Consider the following 16,175-nt stretch of genomic DNA (forward strand, 5'->3'; position numbering starts at 1 on the left):
CTCATGCGTTGTTTCATTTCATGGTTCAAGCATTTAAATAAAATTCAAACTGCAAAAATAAACGTCAAATCATGCAAATTATGCAGCAACAAAAGTATAAATAACTAAGCTAAAAAACTAACACACACACACACACACACAGTGTGTGCCGTAAAATACGAAATTGAATTTAAAAACCATTTAATATAAAATGTACAACAACAACAACAACGAGTAAAAATATGCTACAATATAAATTGAAATAAATTGCAAATATTTGGTGAATGTCCCATATGCCAATTGGTCTTTTTTTTTTCTTTGATTACAACAGCAGCAAGAGCAAAGAAATGCAAATATTTGAATTGCATTCGCTTTAAAACTTGAAAATATTGTGTATCTAATTGTTGACGCTAGAGTTCGTAATTTAGGCATTTCATTAAGAGTGCTTGCAGTTGTCAAAGTGCACAAACTGCTCGAAATGTGTAATAATATTTATATTTTATATATTTTGATATGTGCATGTTCGGGCGTCAGTTGCACGTTTGCGAAGCGAGAGCATTAAGTGAATACAAAACACAAAAGACCGTGAGCTGAGCTGAACTGAACTGAGCTGAGCTGAGGGCTGAAATTGGCAGAAATTTTATTAAATGCTCACGTATACAAATCCGTTACACAAAACCGAAAATTCCTGCAGCTGGCAGACGCACACACACACACACACACACACGCACACACATACAATTACTTGAACAAACAATCGCATATTACTATGTGTGGCATATATAGTTGCAAATCAGTTATAGCTGAAAGAGCAAGAGAGATGCAGCTACTATTGCTAGATGCGCAGGCAGAGGCGGAGGCGGAGACACAGATACGGCGTAGAGATATTGCATGCCAATACATATGCAGCAACAGCAACAGCAACAACAACAACAACAACAGCAACACGAATTGTTTTCATGCGAGAACAATAACTTACACAGGATGCGCTCGTTCTGGGCGCTGGTTCTGGGCTCTACAGCTCGTTGCTGATGTATGCATAAAATAATCCTTTTATGCTCGGCACAACAATGTCCGTGAAATGCAAAACAATAACAATAATAACAGCAGCAACAGCAACAGCAACAGCAGCAGCAGCAATAACAATGACAACATGTTGCGAATATTTCGCTGCCTGCCTGCATAGGCGTATTAACATAATGCGCAGCCAACTCAAGTGCAAGGCGTGGCAGCAGCAGCAGCAGCAGCAGCAGCGCGGCCTACGTGTCGTATGCGCATTGTGTATGCGTCAGTTATCGCCCGTACTCTTTTATAGAGCATGTGCAAGTGTCGCCTATAATTCTTGCTCTCTATGCTATGTTTGTGCTTTGTTTATTTGTTGTTGTTGCTGTTGCTGCTGCTGTTTGATTTTGGGCGCCACTCGCGCGTTTTGTTTGCTCAGCCAACAAAAAGCACTTCTCACTTACAGGCATAGTAGATACAAACTCTATACACATGTGTGTGCGTGTGTGTGTGTGTGTGCGTGTCTGTGTATTGCTGCTGCTAAGGGATATCCAAACAAACTGAAAACGTGGGCGTTTATTTGCCTAGATGTCGTTGCATGTTAATGAAAATGTAAATTTTCCATGCATCCAACAAAGGCTTAAAAGTCGCAGCTTAGCTAGGTTAACTATTTGTAAGCAAACAGGGACGGACGCCTATGGCCAAAATGCACTGCGGCAATCCCCTGGGTTAACCTTAATGAAAAATGCCAACCAAATATACTTTAAGTTACTTTTTATGTACTCAGTGTCTTGCTGCAAAGTCTCTCTGCAACTGCCGCAACGCAACAAACGCTTGCCTGCCCCAGCCCCAGCCCAGTCTCTGTTTTATTTTTGAGCTTAACTTGCTGCCAGTTGCTTTGGCTTTGGCTGTTGCTGTTGCAAGTTTTTAGGGAGCAAGACCATAAAATTTATGTTGTTCCATTCCTCAATAATTGCATAGCTCAGTAAATTTTAATGCAAGCGGTCGGTCATAAATAATTTCGTTTTGTGCCTTCGTTTCGTTTGTGCCACAAAAATAAATTACGCTGATACGCTAAATAACTACGTAGTCTTTATATATAATATATGTATATGTATGTGTATGTGTTCGTATGTATAGAATGTTATTTTTAGTATTTTGTTGTTGTTGCAATCCATAGAAGCCACTAAGGCATTTTCTTCGTATCGCTTATAAGTGTACGGACAACTAAAGTGCATTTTTGCTTGATATTTTCTTTAACTGCAACTGAAACTGCACAACAACAATAACAACGACAACAAACAATAACAAATATGTGCTAACGCCAACAACAATTGTCCTGGGGCGCACTTTGCGTGACTTGGCTCTGGCTCCGGCTCTGGCTTTGGCGGCACGTGACGTCACGCAACGACTTCAATTGAATTGTATGCACCACTGATGCACGCATGCAACTCTTGCCACGCCCACTCGGCCCCTACTACTACTACCGTTACCAAACGTAATTGGACTCTTGTGCAGTTTGCAAAAGCAAGTTAGCGTGATGAGCATGAATCTATCAGCGAAACTCGATGAACTGCAGCGAGGCGATCGACACCTGGAGACGACAGTCGCCTTGTGCGAAATCCGCACACAGCTGCAGGAGCTGACCAAGTCCGTGGAGAGTTGTCAGAGCGAAGTATCGGAGGTAAGCGAGTAGAACGTAAAACGTTTAGCATTTTCGCAGCTCCTTGGCTAACAAATTGCTTTGGCTTTGGCTCAACTCGCAGGTCAAACGTGACATGGTGGCCATTAAGCATGAGCTGGACACAGTGCAGCAGGTGAAGGAGGAAATTGAGGAGCTGCGCGAATATGTCGACAGACTGGAGGAGCACACACACAGACGGAAGCTAAGACTTTTAGAACAAGTTTGTAGCTTAAATTATTTGCCATGTTGTGTAATTAAATACTTGAATTTCATTTCTATTCATGTACAAACCAAAACACCCGAAAAAATCAAACACACACACGCGCACAGACACACACAAACACACACGTATACACGCACCCACATAGATGTACCAAAAAAGAAAAAGTTGTGCTCATGTGGGCATATTAAACTTCAAGTTTTTACCCACAGGTAGGTCCTGCCCCACACACAACACACAGCACACACACATCACCGCGACACGACAACGCAAAGGCGCAACAGAGAGACACACTCACACACACACACAGACAGCTTTGACATACACCCACACGTCTACATTTGTTTTGAAAATAATTTTTCTGATTTTGTAAAATTGATTAGCAGCAGCAGCGTTGGGAAACTGCAGTTTGGCAACAATCTCTTGGCTTGGCTTGGCCTGGCCTGGCCTGGGCCATGTGGCATGTGGCATACTTTTGTGGGGCATGCCACAAATGCTGACGATTGCTTTTGAAATTGTTTGCCTGCTCGCATAATTTCGCCATGTGCTGGGACTTTTCATTTAATTTAATTTAAGTGTTTTATAACTTTATAAATTTGATTAAAGTTTTTGTTGAAGAAAATCCAAAAGTTATAATTTTTATTATGTGTATTATTGTTCTCACAGCTCAAGCTGCTCACTCTTGAGTTCAGACACGCCTATTTATTATCATCTAAGATTACATTTAGTTTTATATGTGCGTGAGTTATCTTATTGTTAGACTACAACCGAAAGTAGCAAAACATTGGCTTCATTATAATCGTTGGTATGCTATATTAATATTAGATTTCGTTTTTGGAGCACACTCGTTTGCAAAGCGTTTAAACTACCCGCACAAACCCCAATAAGCCCCAAATTGTCCCGATTGCTCCTATCCCCTCGACCGCTATCGTGCATTACTAATCGAAAAACTGAACCCCCCCCTTTGCAGGGCTTGACCTTCTTTCTGACCTACTCCATATTCTCGGCGGTGCTGGGCATGCTGCAATTTGGCTACAACACCGGAGTCATCAACGCGCCCGAGAAGAACATTGAGAACTTTATGAAGGATGTGTACAAGGATCGCTATGGCGAGGACATTAGCGAAGAGTTCATCCAGCAGCTCTACTCGGTGGCAGTCTCCATATTTGCCATTGGCGGCATGCTCGGCGGTTTCAGCGGTGGCTGGATGGCCAATCGCTTTGGCAGGTAAGTGGCCGAGCCAACTGAAACTGAGTTTCATATTTTCTTGAATCCTTCGTTCCTTCCTTGCAGAAAGGGCGGTCTGCTGTTGAACAATGTGCTTGGCATTTCAGGCGCTTGCTTAATGGGTTTTACCAAAGTTAGTCATTCCTATGAAATGTTATTCCTTGGCCGATTTATAATTGGTGTTAATTGCGGTAAGTCGAGGGTGCAAATGAAAGGACCTCAACCTCTCATAATGCTGCTGCTTGCAGGTCTCAATACATCATTGGTGCCAATGTATATCTCTGAGATAGCGCCACTGAATCTACGCGGTGGCTTAGGTACTGTTAATCAATTGGCTGTGACTGTAGGCTTACTCTTATCCCAAGTGCTGGGTATCGAACAAATCTTAGGCACCAACGATGGCTGGCCCATCCTGCTGGGTCTGGCCATTTGTCCAGCAATACTGCAATTAATTTTACTGCCAGTATGCCCCGAATCGCCCAGATATTTGCTTATTACCAAACAATGGGAGGAGGAGGCGCGCAGAGGTAAATCCAATGTCCTATCCATTATACGATATATTATTATAGACTAATTATTATTTACTAACTATTGTTTGGCCTGCAGCTCTGCGTCGCTTGCGCGCCTCCGGTTCGGTGGACGAGGATATTGAGGAAATGCGCGCCGAGGAGCGTGCCCAACAGGCTGAGAGCCATATATCGACTATGGAGCTCATATGTTCATCCACGCTGCGTCCACCGCTGATCATTGGCATTGTGATGCAGCTGAGTCAACAATTTAGCGGCATCAACGCCGTCTTCTACTACTCCACATCGCTTTTCATGAGCTCCGGACTGACTGAGGAGAGCGCCAAGTTTGCCACGATAGGCATTGGGGCCATAATGGTAAGTGGCCACCATTTGGCGCAAAATTCCCCTCAAGCCACCACTTTTTACTCCCCAGGTTGTTATGACTTTGGTATCGATACCTTTGATGGATCGCACTGGTCGCCGCACGCTGCATTTGTACGGACTGGGCGGCATGTTTATCTTCTCCATATTCATAACAATTTCATTCTTGATCAAGGCAAGTACAGTGGTTACCAACATTACACGTATACGCATACATATGTGTATGTATTGGAGGCAACTATTTGCCTGCTGCGCATTTTGTTTTTGGCGGCCTCGCATTTGCATTTGCATACGATTTTGATAATGCTGCCGACCAAGTATTATTTACCAAGTAGCCTAATGTATGCGTTTGTTTATAAATATTTGAATATTGAAATCTATATATATTTTATGCATGAAGTTGTGTAGCTCCTCCCCTTAGCCTTAGCCAACAAATCAGCCTAAAAGCAACAACAAGCAAAAAAAAAACAAAAAAAAAAAGGCTGAAATAAAATATGAAAAGCGAAACGTAGCATGACAGTTGTCCCACGCGTATTTCTATAAATTATTGATGTGAGATATATACTACATTTATTTATATGTATGCATTTGGCATTTGAATTTATTTAAAATGTTGCATTTGTAGTTAAAGCCTTAAATTTGTGTCATACCCCCGCCCGTCTCTCTTTTTTTCATTCGTATTTATATTTATATTTATAGTATTTTATTTATTCCGTTTCTGTTTAAAGTGTGTGAAATGCGTATTATGTTATTTATAGGCCAACACTAAGCTGTTGCATTTATTAATTGATTGTAAAATATTTTTAATTATGTTTTTGTATGCCCCACATACATCAGGCTATGTATTATATATCTATCAATGCATGGACAGGCAGCACTTAGCAGCTGCTTTACGCAAAACGCTTTAAATTTAACACTCAACTTTAATATTAATAATGCGCTTGCAGTTGATTAAGTGCATGACATTAAGCCAAAGCAGATTATAGACTTAATGACTCCTTCTACTTTGCCTAAGACCTAATTAAAGTTTGAGTTTCTACTAAGCTTAGTGTGTAGCGCGGTTAGTTAATTATTAAATCACAGCTTACTGCACGTTTAACGCACTTAAACTTCAATATTTTATACATTTTCATTTGATTTTCTGTTGTGCCTAGGTTAAGTTGTTGCCCAAATCGGCTGACCGACCAGCTCAGTTAATTGCTGAGCTTGCCTCGTTCTGTGGCACTTGGAACACTTTTGGCTCGTAGCTCCGCCTCAAGCCTCAACTGTTTTTTTTTGAAGGCCAGTGTCAGCTCATTTGGGCAATTGTCTCGCCCCTAATTCAAAAGCTATTCTCGACTTGGCAGGCTTTTTTCCCTAAACTTCACCACCCACGAACACAAACACAAATCACTTAACGAATGTGAAAAAAGGAAATTATTTACTTTTAAATCTCATTTACTTTTATTTATCAACTTAATTGGGCTACTCAACATGAAAAATAACAAGAACACAATTTCAAATGCAAATAAAATACTCACGAATTTGCAAAAAAAAAAAGTTTTGCGGGCACCCACACACACACACACACACACACAGCAAGTGTTAAAAATTGTACAAAGCTGTTGCTAATTTGGTTAATAGAGACAAGAACACGCAGCTGATAAAACGCTTTAGAAGGTCACTGTCCAACACACACACACACACACAAAAACACACACACACACACACTCAAAGACACACACACACACTGAGTCGAGTGTGCAACACCGCCGCTTCAATTTAGTCTATAGACTCTCAAGTTAGATTTTAATTTGTAAATTTAAGTTTTTCTAGCATTAACTACTCTACGTTTTCTTTATTATGCTAAGCATTCTCAAAAAAGGTTAAAAAAGACTCAAGTGACAGTTTGATTTGTATAAAAGGCAGCGAATGCTAACCTTTCAACTCTTTGAGAACCAAGAACTCAATTTAAAGTATTTTCTTTAGCTAACTCAATAAGCAACTAAGCTAAACTCGAACTTCAACTCAACTCATGCATAAAAGTGAACAGGATTATATCTTAGAGTGGGTTTAACTTGAACAACTTTTAGTTTATTATACTTACGATAATTATGAACTCCTTGATTTGTTTTGGTTAAAAGCATAAACAGTTCGTTAAGTCTTTGCGTGCGATTTGCGAAACGTGCAAACGAATCGAGTAAAACAAAAAGCCTACAAATCATCGAGAATGCGATTACTATGCATTTTGTATAGGAGTTTTTTGGTTATGTACAGGAAATGATCGACTGGATGTCATATCTATCGGTGGTCGCCACCCTTGGCTTTGTGGTGTTCTTCGCCGTCGGACCGGGCTCTATACCCTGGATGATAACCGCGGAGTTGTTCTCCCAGGGACCGCGACCCAGTGCCATGGCCATTGCAGTGCTGGTCAATTGGATGGCCAATTTTGTGGTTGGCATTGGTTTCCCCAGCATGAAGGTGAGCTATATCGTGAAGGATCTCAAGGATTTCTTTAAAGCCGTCTGTTCACTTTCGCTTGCAGACTGCTTTGGACAATTACACGTTCTTGCCATTTAGCGTGTTCTTAGCTATATTTTGGATATTCACATATAAGAAGGTTCCTGAGACCAAAAACAAAACCTTTGAGGAAATCTTGGCGCTCTTCCGTCACAACAACGGCAGGTACGTGTGTTGTTAGCCGCCTAAACCCTTAGCCAATGCACTTACTAGCTCTCATCATTACAATTTGTATTCTCATAAGTCTACCCCGACCCGACTCCACCGACTACTCGATTAAAACTAAACTCGAACTCGAACTCGAATCAAGCCCCTGAAAGTCAAGCTAAAACCATATAAATCTCTCTTTTGAATTACGATACTTGGAAGTTTATTATGCGCAGTGCATAAATCTGTTTTAGTTTTTACCAAAAGAATTATACAACTTTTGATTTTGTTACACATTTTAATTGAATTGAGATTAATTTTCAATACATGTATGTACATTCTCTATATGCACTGAACTAAAGGACATTTCGAGATAGTAGACTGTACGGGTAAGTTGCATGAAGTCACAGAAAGCGAATAACAATAAAAACCGAAACAAAACCAAAAAAAAATAACAACAAGAACAACAACAAAATAACAGTAAACAGCTCAATATAACTCAAGACGTTAAACTCAGAAAAGAGAAATTCAAACTAAAGCATTTGCTACTTCTTTTAACTCGTAGCTCGTTTGCTGTACTTCTTTATTTTCACTTTTTTATTTGGTTTCACTCTAAAGCAACTTTAATGTACGTTTTTATCAAAGTTACAAAAATAAAGGAAAATTATCGAAAAGTTAACTGAAATTTGTAAAGACTTTCGCTCAAAGTTATCTACTCTTATCTTCGGCATGTCTGCTTAACTTTGCCTGTACTAATCGTTACTTTGTTACAATAATAATAAATAAATTTTATAAAAAAAAAAAACAATTATAGCTGAGTAAAGCTGTTAAAAAAAGTTCATAAATAGCAAATATACAAATATAAATATTCCAATTATTTAATATGAATTTTAAACATTGTATTCTGCCACATTTTGTATTTTATAATTAAAAACGTTTTGTAATTCTATTTCGTCTCTCTCATGTCACCCGAATCAAAAAAAAAAAAAAAAAAAAACAAAAATCCAATTTCAATTTCTAATTCATGCAGCGCCCTTACATCAAAAACCTGTCCAAGTCTTTGTCCTCACTCTAGCTATCTCTCTCTCTCTGTCTCTCTCTTTCACTCTTACTCTATGTTGCTCTTTATATAGTTATATTCTTATATATTTATATATATATATACATTGCTCATTTTTCATACCAAATAAATTGGTTAGTTTAAAGCACCAAAATTTGCAGTTTATCACAAACACAAAAACAAATTGAAACACATTCTCATAAATACCCACACACTCACACTAACACACACACACACATGCAGAAAAACTGATTATGTTGCTTGTCCATTTAGTGAGGACATTGGAAACGACAACAGCAACAGTTGCACCACAACGGACATTGAGATATCGCAATATAACTCCAACAACACCGAAACAAGACCCAAAGTGCACTAGAGAGTGCCCACCTGCAACCAATACTCACCCCCCTCTCCATTTGGTTGCTGCCAATTTATTAGCTATTCGGCCCAATGTGTGCACAAGCAAATACAGTCGCATATACAGTCTCCCCCACACAGTGGCAAAAATCTGTATCCTCACGTACATATGAAGTTGGGAACGGGTTTTTGTGCTGCACTTGCGTTTGTTTAATTTATTTAAATTGATTTATAAGTGTGTATATGTTTAAGTTAAAGTTGCTTTTTATACCATACATATTTGCTTTTTACTTATTGTTTGTGTAAATAAATTTACTTGTTTTACTTGAACTTTCCTTGTTTGTTTGTTTGCATATTTATGTTGTTTGCTTTTGAAGCCGCGCTTAATAACTTCCAAGCCAGTTTAACTTTAGCTTTAAGCTCTTTGAGCTCAGGTAAACTCAGCACACACACACACACAGACCCAGTCTCCCCAGTCGTTTGTCCTCTCTGCCAACCTGCAACAAGAGAACCCAGTTACCTGTTACCAGTTACCAGTTACCCGTCCCGGGCCGACTTTCGTGTGCGTTCTGCGTGCGCCTCGCGCGCTCGTATTTGTGTTTGTGGAAAGTCTCGAAATTGCTCTCTCATTAGTTTTGCAACAAATTAAATTTAAAATACGTTTACACTTAAAACATAACCGTAGAGTGTGCGAATTTCAGGAGTATGCTAAACTGCACAAATAGCTTGGAGCCACAAAGTATGAATTCTGGCATCGAGCATGCCGCATTGATGGTATCTGAGGAGAAGACCCAACATGACTCACGTAAGAATCCAAAACTCGTCAATTATAAATTCAAAAAACAAAATGTACTAAAATTTTAAACAAAACTCAAGCAATCGCAACTTTAACACCGAAATTCCCAAAAACGTTCGTTTTATTTTAACAAACATTTTTTATTTGTTTTGCAAATTGCTCGTTCAGTTCAAAGTAAAACCACATTAAACAGTTCAACAATAACAAATACAAATAAACTCAAATACAATATTTACATATCAATAACAGATACACTCACACACACACACACACATAACACGTAAAATGCTCTCGAGGTAAACAATACTTTGTATACAGCAACATAACACAAGTACAAAACTAACATAACACTCTATATATATGCTATATCAACAGACAATTACATATGAACACTTCTACACATGTTCAACATGTTGCATTATTAATATCTCGCTCCATTGTGTATACGCAGCGTATACATGTTGAACACTCACACACACACACACACACACATCCAGACATGAAGAAATTATCCAAAATAATACACAAAATTATGCAAAATCATGTATTTTTTATAGACAATTCGAGAAATTACTAGTGCTGTAAAGCAATGAAATGCGACAAATTACTTTGTTTTTAATTTGCAATAAATGCATTTAAGTTAACTAACATCAAACCTAGGAAATTCCATTTCAGCATGTCGGCATGCACTCTAAAGTAGTTTCTGATTCATTTGCCAGCTTGTCTAGTGTACATTTTATGGTTTAGCACTTGTTCTGTTTGCTTATTGAAACAATTGGCAAAACAAGCCAACATTGACTTATAATTTCAGCTGTTTAAGCAAAGCCAAATTAACGACAATGGCTGCCTTAGCTTCATTAATTCGTAGCTTGGTTAAGTGTCGAATATAAGAATGCCCCTTATACATACTAATCTACCAAATTGAACTAATTTCATATTATTTATTTACGTTTGAATTCGACATACATTGGTCGCTATAAATATTGGAATATATGTACATGAAATCAACAACTGGATAACACAAACTCTTATCTGAAACTAATCGCTGATTGATTGGCCCATTGTAAACTGCATGCAAACATAAAACAACAACAACAACCACAACAACTTTGTCACTTAAACAACATTTGATACTAAAGTATTTGGTACGACTTCGTTCTCGTTAACGGTTGAAGGTATGGGTCCATATCCGTTAAGCGATAGCACCAATCTCTTGGGTCCAACGTCAGCAACCTATTCAAGAGTGGGAGCCGGCGTGGCCGGCTCCTCGTCTTGCTATACTAACTACGGTACAAATATGCAAACGCCAGTTCCTAACCGTAAATGCTACTACGATGAGTCTGACTATGGCCGTGATGACAACTTTCGCAGGCACTCGGCGCACGGCAGAATGTCATGTAGGTGAAACCAATGCTAAGTTTGAAACCAAGCGCACACGCATACACAATACTATACTCTAGTATATGTTTGTATGTATGTATGTAAATCACAGTCCGCAAGAGCAAAGCGTTTGTTATAGCAAAGCCGGACAATTTGCACACACAGCAGCTCAAGCTCAACTGAAAGTAAATTTTAGCAATTGTACGTAATTAAGTCAGCACTCAGCCTAGGCTAAGCCGCAACGAACTGCAGACGGTTCGCTTAAATGTTGGAAACTCATAGCTTAACTGCTTTAAATATAAACCTACATACATATATCAATCTATAATTTTTATTCGTTTCATTTATAGTACGCAAGTGAAAGCGAGTTTTGGGACCAAGTTTAAGTAACAAACAATGAATTGGCTAAGTAAACAAATATAAATCAAAACACACACACACACACACACACACGCACACACAGACATACGCGAAGCGTGCCAACAATGCGCCCGAAAGTATACTATGCCAATCTAAACACAAATCATGCGAATTGTATGGCAGCCTCCAAAGATAAAAATAAATCAATCAGCTTCTTCAACTTATGTTACATTCATCATTCATTCATCATCGAAATCATCATAATAGCCGTAAAGCCTAAGTTTACTAAAAGCTGCATGAGTTTAGACATAGATATTGAATGGCATGTTGTGTACATACTTATTGCATGCACTGTTTAACTTTAACTAACTAATTAACACATTTACTAAATCCAGCCAGCGAACTAACTAACCCCAAATCAAACTCAAACTCAAACTAACTCAAAAGCAAAACAAATTTATCCGTTACACTGGGCTCTATTAATTTGGTTACACTATCCCACAATAAATTCTTGAATCTCTCGCAGTACTGTTCTAGGCCCGCTCACACTTATTTACATCTTTCGTTGCTTAGCCGCTTTCTCATTGTGCATTAAGAGCACATGTTAGAACGTAAAGCTATGTGATATTGCAGATAATGTGTTTAAAGAAATGTGTATCGAAGTGAATTATTTGGCTCAGATGGCGGCTAGGCTCACATCGGAAAGTAAGCACACAGGAAGGCCTTGATCCGGGGAAGTGTGGTTTACGATCTGTGCTCGTAACGTCATCCATTATACTAGTGTTAATGCTCAATACAGGGTGATATCGTTGACACTTGCTAATCATGCGACTCTCTAATGATGTGATGTAAGTCGACGTCGTACCTGCTGAAATTTGTCACCAACTGTTGTGCACACTACCATTTTACCCAGACGTTGCGCGCAGAGTGAGATCGGAGAAATTACAGCATAAAGCCAATCACCACAGCACCTAATGGAAACCGATGTCATATACGAGCATGAGTCATTCAGTGACTTGTTATATTACAATTCCGAGACTTTATTGTAGAGCATCATCTGATGATAAACAGCCTATCGAAATGATGCCATATTCTTTGATGAATTATACATGACGAGAATATTGCATTGTGAAGTACATATTTACCGTCCTAGAGCTCGCAGTGAGACGCTTATCAAGTCTCAAGAGTGAGGAGTATGAGTAATTCAGCACAAGCACGCAGCAAAACAACATTAAAGCACGAACCATCAACAAGAGCCCAATCAGCAGGACTAAACGCTTTCCACACTAGATCCGTCGAATAGCGCTCGTCACTGCGATAAAATTGATATAGAAAAGAAGTAGCGAGCTACACTGCAAGGCTCCATATACCTAATGGGATAGTAAGAGTGTGAGAGAGTACAGTCTCTACCAATCGTCGTCTCCAGGCACTCGAATTACCGCGATTAAAGATGTCAGTGTGCCGCACACAGGCGTTCTACTACACTTCTCCTATATAGAAACATAGCGAGAGGAGAGAGGGCACAATGGCTGTGCACATCACTGAGTCAGGTTCATGAAGCTATGATTCTCTGAAGAGCAAGCGTCAGTACGTGAGAATGTGGAGAAGAGAGAAGGAGTCCTAGCTGTCGGACACATAGAGAGTAGGACAAGTATTCATAGATCAATTGAAACATCAAGTAGCATCTAGTGAAGTTCGTGGAGCCGATTAGCAAGCAACAGTGCGTCAGCCGACACACTGCTGTTTGTCGTTGCATGATGCAGGCAGTCTAGAGAGACTCACAAGGCTCCTACAAACGACATGACACTGATTCTGTGTATAAACCTCACTGATAATCGAAGTTATATATATTCGTGAGAGGCAGATGTAGCATAGCTGCGCTCATAATGCGTAGTAGCTCAGCGTAGTATTGCAGTGCCAGACATGTATAAGACACTACCTGACAATGAAAATCGTATCGTACGCTAAATTTCGAGACTCATCCCTTTCATTGGGACTTCGCTATAGATCCGAACTTGCTAGAAGTGCACGAGCAGTCACTGTCAAGAGCATCAGAGAGCGACAAGTGTATATGTGACATGGCAACTCAGACTCTCGTGAGAGTGAAGAGGTAACTAGCACGCTAAGTTGCTCGGGACGGCGGAGTTTGGCGGATACCGTGCACTGCACCGAGGATCATCTATGGGGCCGTCCTCGTATCGCGATCGCCCGCAAAGCTCCTGCTGCACCAGCTCCGACTACTGCTACCAAACGGACTCCACCAGTCTGTATGGCTCACGCTCCTCGCTTAGCCGCAACAATTCCATCAAGTCCGCATCGGCGGCCATGCGCAAGCAGCAGCGCCTGCAGCAACGTCAGCCCAGCTACACCTCCATATCCTTGCGCGGCCTCAACGCCAGTCGTCCCAACAGCCAGCTCGGCTCGCTCACCTCCATATTCGATCGCGCCAAACAGTTGGCGGCCGCCAACGAGCAGCAGCCGTCGCAGGCGGCGGCAGCGACGGCAACGCCCTCGCGTGTCTCTACGCTGGAGCGGCACAGCTCCAAAGGCGCGCTGAGCAACGATTTGCCGGAGTACGCCTGCTCGCCCTCGCCCATACGCTGGAGTTTTCTGGCCGATGGCAAGTCGCCTACGGAATTTGAGCAGGAGGGCGCCGTGGGTGGCAGCAGTGAGTCGGCACCAGCTTCGGCGTCAGCGTCAGCATCAGCGCCAGGGCCAGCAACGTCAGCAGCTGACGATAAAATGGATGCCTGGCAAGTGCCGGAGCCAGAGATGAAGCCCTGCCGCAAACTCACCAGCAATATGACGGAAAACAGCAGCTGGAAGAGCGCTCTATATGATGAAGGACCCAGCACCTCAGCAGCAGCAGCCGCGCGTAAGCGACGGGGCAGCAACTATCACTGCGAGTTCGAGGAGTCCACCACGGTGCTGTTTCATCAGGATCAGGAGGGTGAGCCGTTCAACAACTGCTGCAACAACTACATACAGTGCAACACGTATCTGGATCAGGATCTGCAAATCACCAGCGAGGACATCCATCAGTATCTATCCAAGGGCAATCCAACTGTCGGCAGTGTGTTGAACAATTCCAAGAACTATCCATTCCAGCCCAGCAATGCGCTCGAGTTTCAATACAAAAACAACTTCCAGCAGGGCAACAACAATGCCAACAACAATGCCAACAACAACACCAACACCACTAACACGGCCTCCAGCGATGCGGGCGAGTGCTTCCAGCGCTACGAACGCAACTGCAGCAAGGAAACGAATCTGAATCAGAATGCAGCTGCATCTACGACAACAGCGGCGTCATCGTCGCAGTCGCAGTCACACTCACAGTTGTCTGCTGAGCCCAGCAACATAAATCTCTCGAGCAGCAGCAACAACATCAACATTGTGTTCAACAGTAGCCTGGAGCGGAATGCCAACGAGGTGAAGTTCATCAATAATCGCGCGGGAGAGCGCGAGCCAGACCCTATGGTCAGCTCGGAGGCGCATCATGCGGGCTATCTGCCGTACACGTATCCCAGCTATGACTACACCAACATGGCGGCCAATGCGCAGTTCGAGAAGCCGCTGGAGAAGGATTTCGCTGGACTGCAGCTCGACGGAGCCGGCTCGACAACCAGTGAGCATTCGTCTTCTCTGCATTTCGATTCGTTCGATGCCGCCTCGGAGCATAATTTGCTGTCGCAGCCCATGTCGCCTGGTTCGCCTGCCTCCGCAACGGCCTCCGTGAATCCTGCGGGCGATGGTTACATGCATCTACATCACTCGCACTATGAGCATCAGTTGCACTATCATGGCCAGCACCATCACCAGCAACAGCAACAGCAACAGCACCAGCACACGTACGCACAACACATGCACCCGCACCCACACAGCCACGCCCACTACACAAGTAGGCACAGCAGCAGCAACTGCAACGGCAACAGCAACAGCAACAGCATGCACCACTTTGGCACACACGACCTGGGCGAGGAGCAGTTCCGCCTGGGCAATGCCTTCAAGAAGGTGCGCAGGCGAGCACGCAAATACACCGACTTCCTTCGCAAGAAATGAGATCCGTATTGTCTAAACCCCAACCCACTATACAAACTCTAGATTCGCCATACTTTGGGCGCAAGTATGTGGTGGTCTCCAAGCAGCAGCAGCAGCCGCAGCAGCAGCCGCAACGCTCGCAGAGCCTGGACCAGGATTAGCTCTCTATGGCGACGGCAGGACACAAACAATCGTTTGCATTTTAGCGCACGTGTTTCGACAAGCAATAACTTTAAAATAACATTGTTCATTCATTAAATCAGCCAGTCGCATATAGTACATACATAAATATGATTAATGCAAAATTACTTAATAACTTAAATTTGTACACTGCCAAAAAACGAAAAATACAATATAATATTTGAAATTGAAATATTTATTTGTAATTGGTAAGCCAAATTGTTAGGGACACAACACACACACACTAAAGCGTTTCACATGCGACATGCCATGCTACAAAATGAAGCAACAGCAGCAGCAGCAGCAGCATAAGCTGCAGCACAACAAGAACTACCACAACAACGACTATTTTA

At 41.6% G+C, this 16,175-nt stretch overlaps 1 protein-coding gene across 8 annotated transcripts in view; it reads left to right on the plus strand.

Moving 5' to 3' along the window:
• The window catches only part of LOC108598023 (glucose transporter type 1), a 74,907-nt gene extending 58,732 nt beyond the window's left edge, over positions 1 to 16,175 (plus strand). For 2 of the 8 annotated variants that reach the window (XM_033293554.1, XM_033293553.1), the window contains 10 exons: positions 3,856 to 4,112; positions 4,179 to 4,303; positions 4,361 to 4,639; positions 4,719 to 4,996; positions 5,055 to 5,177; positions 7,238 to 7,462; positions 7,527 to 7,666; positions 9,767 to 9,870; positions 11,001 to 11,258; positions 15,706 to 16,170. In XM_033293554.1, coding sequence (XP_033149445.1) covers positions 3,856 to 4,112; positions 4,179 to 4,303; positions 4,361 to 4,639; positions 4,719 to 4,996; positions 5,055 to 5,177; positions 7,238 to 7,462; positions 7,527 to 7,666; positions 9,767 to 9,870; positions 11,001 to 11,258; positions 15,706 to 15,803 — 1,887 coding nt within the window. In that variant the 3' untranslated portion in view covers positions 15,804 to 16,170. Of the gene's footprint in view, positions 1 to 2,499; positions 2,666 to 2,747; positions 2,886 to 3,855; positions 4,113 to 4,178; positions 4,304 to 4,360; positions 4,640 to 4,718; positions 4,997 to 5,054; positions 5,178 to 7,237; positions 7,463 to 7,526; positions 7,667 to 8,010; positions 8,415 to 8,981; positions 9,336 to 9,766; positions 9,871 to 11,000; positions 11,259 to 11,591; positions 11,618 to 15,705 lie in introns of those variants that run through there. The other 6 variants (XM_033293561.1, XM_033293556.1, XM_033293555.1 and 3 more) reach the window with 6 other exon arrangements.

This window comes from Drosophila busckii, chromosome 3L (assembly GCF_011750605.1).
Source record: "Drosophila busckii strain San Diego stock center, stock number 13000-0081.31 chromosome 3L, ASM1175060v1, whole genome shotgun sequence".
Classification (NCBI taxonomy): Eukaryota; Metazoa; Arthropoda; class Insecta; order Diptera; family Drosophilidae; genus Drosophila; species Drosophila busckii.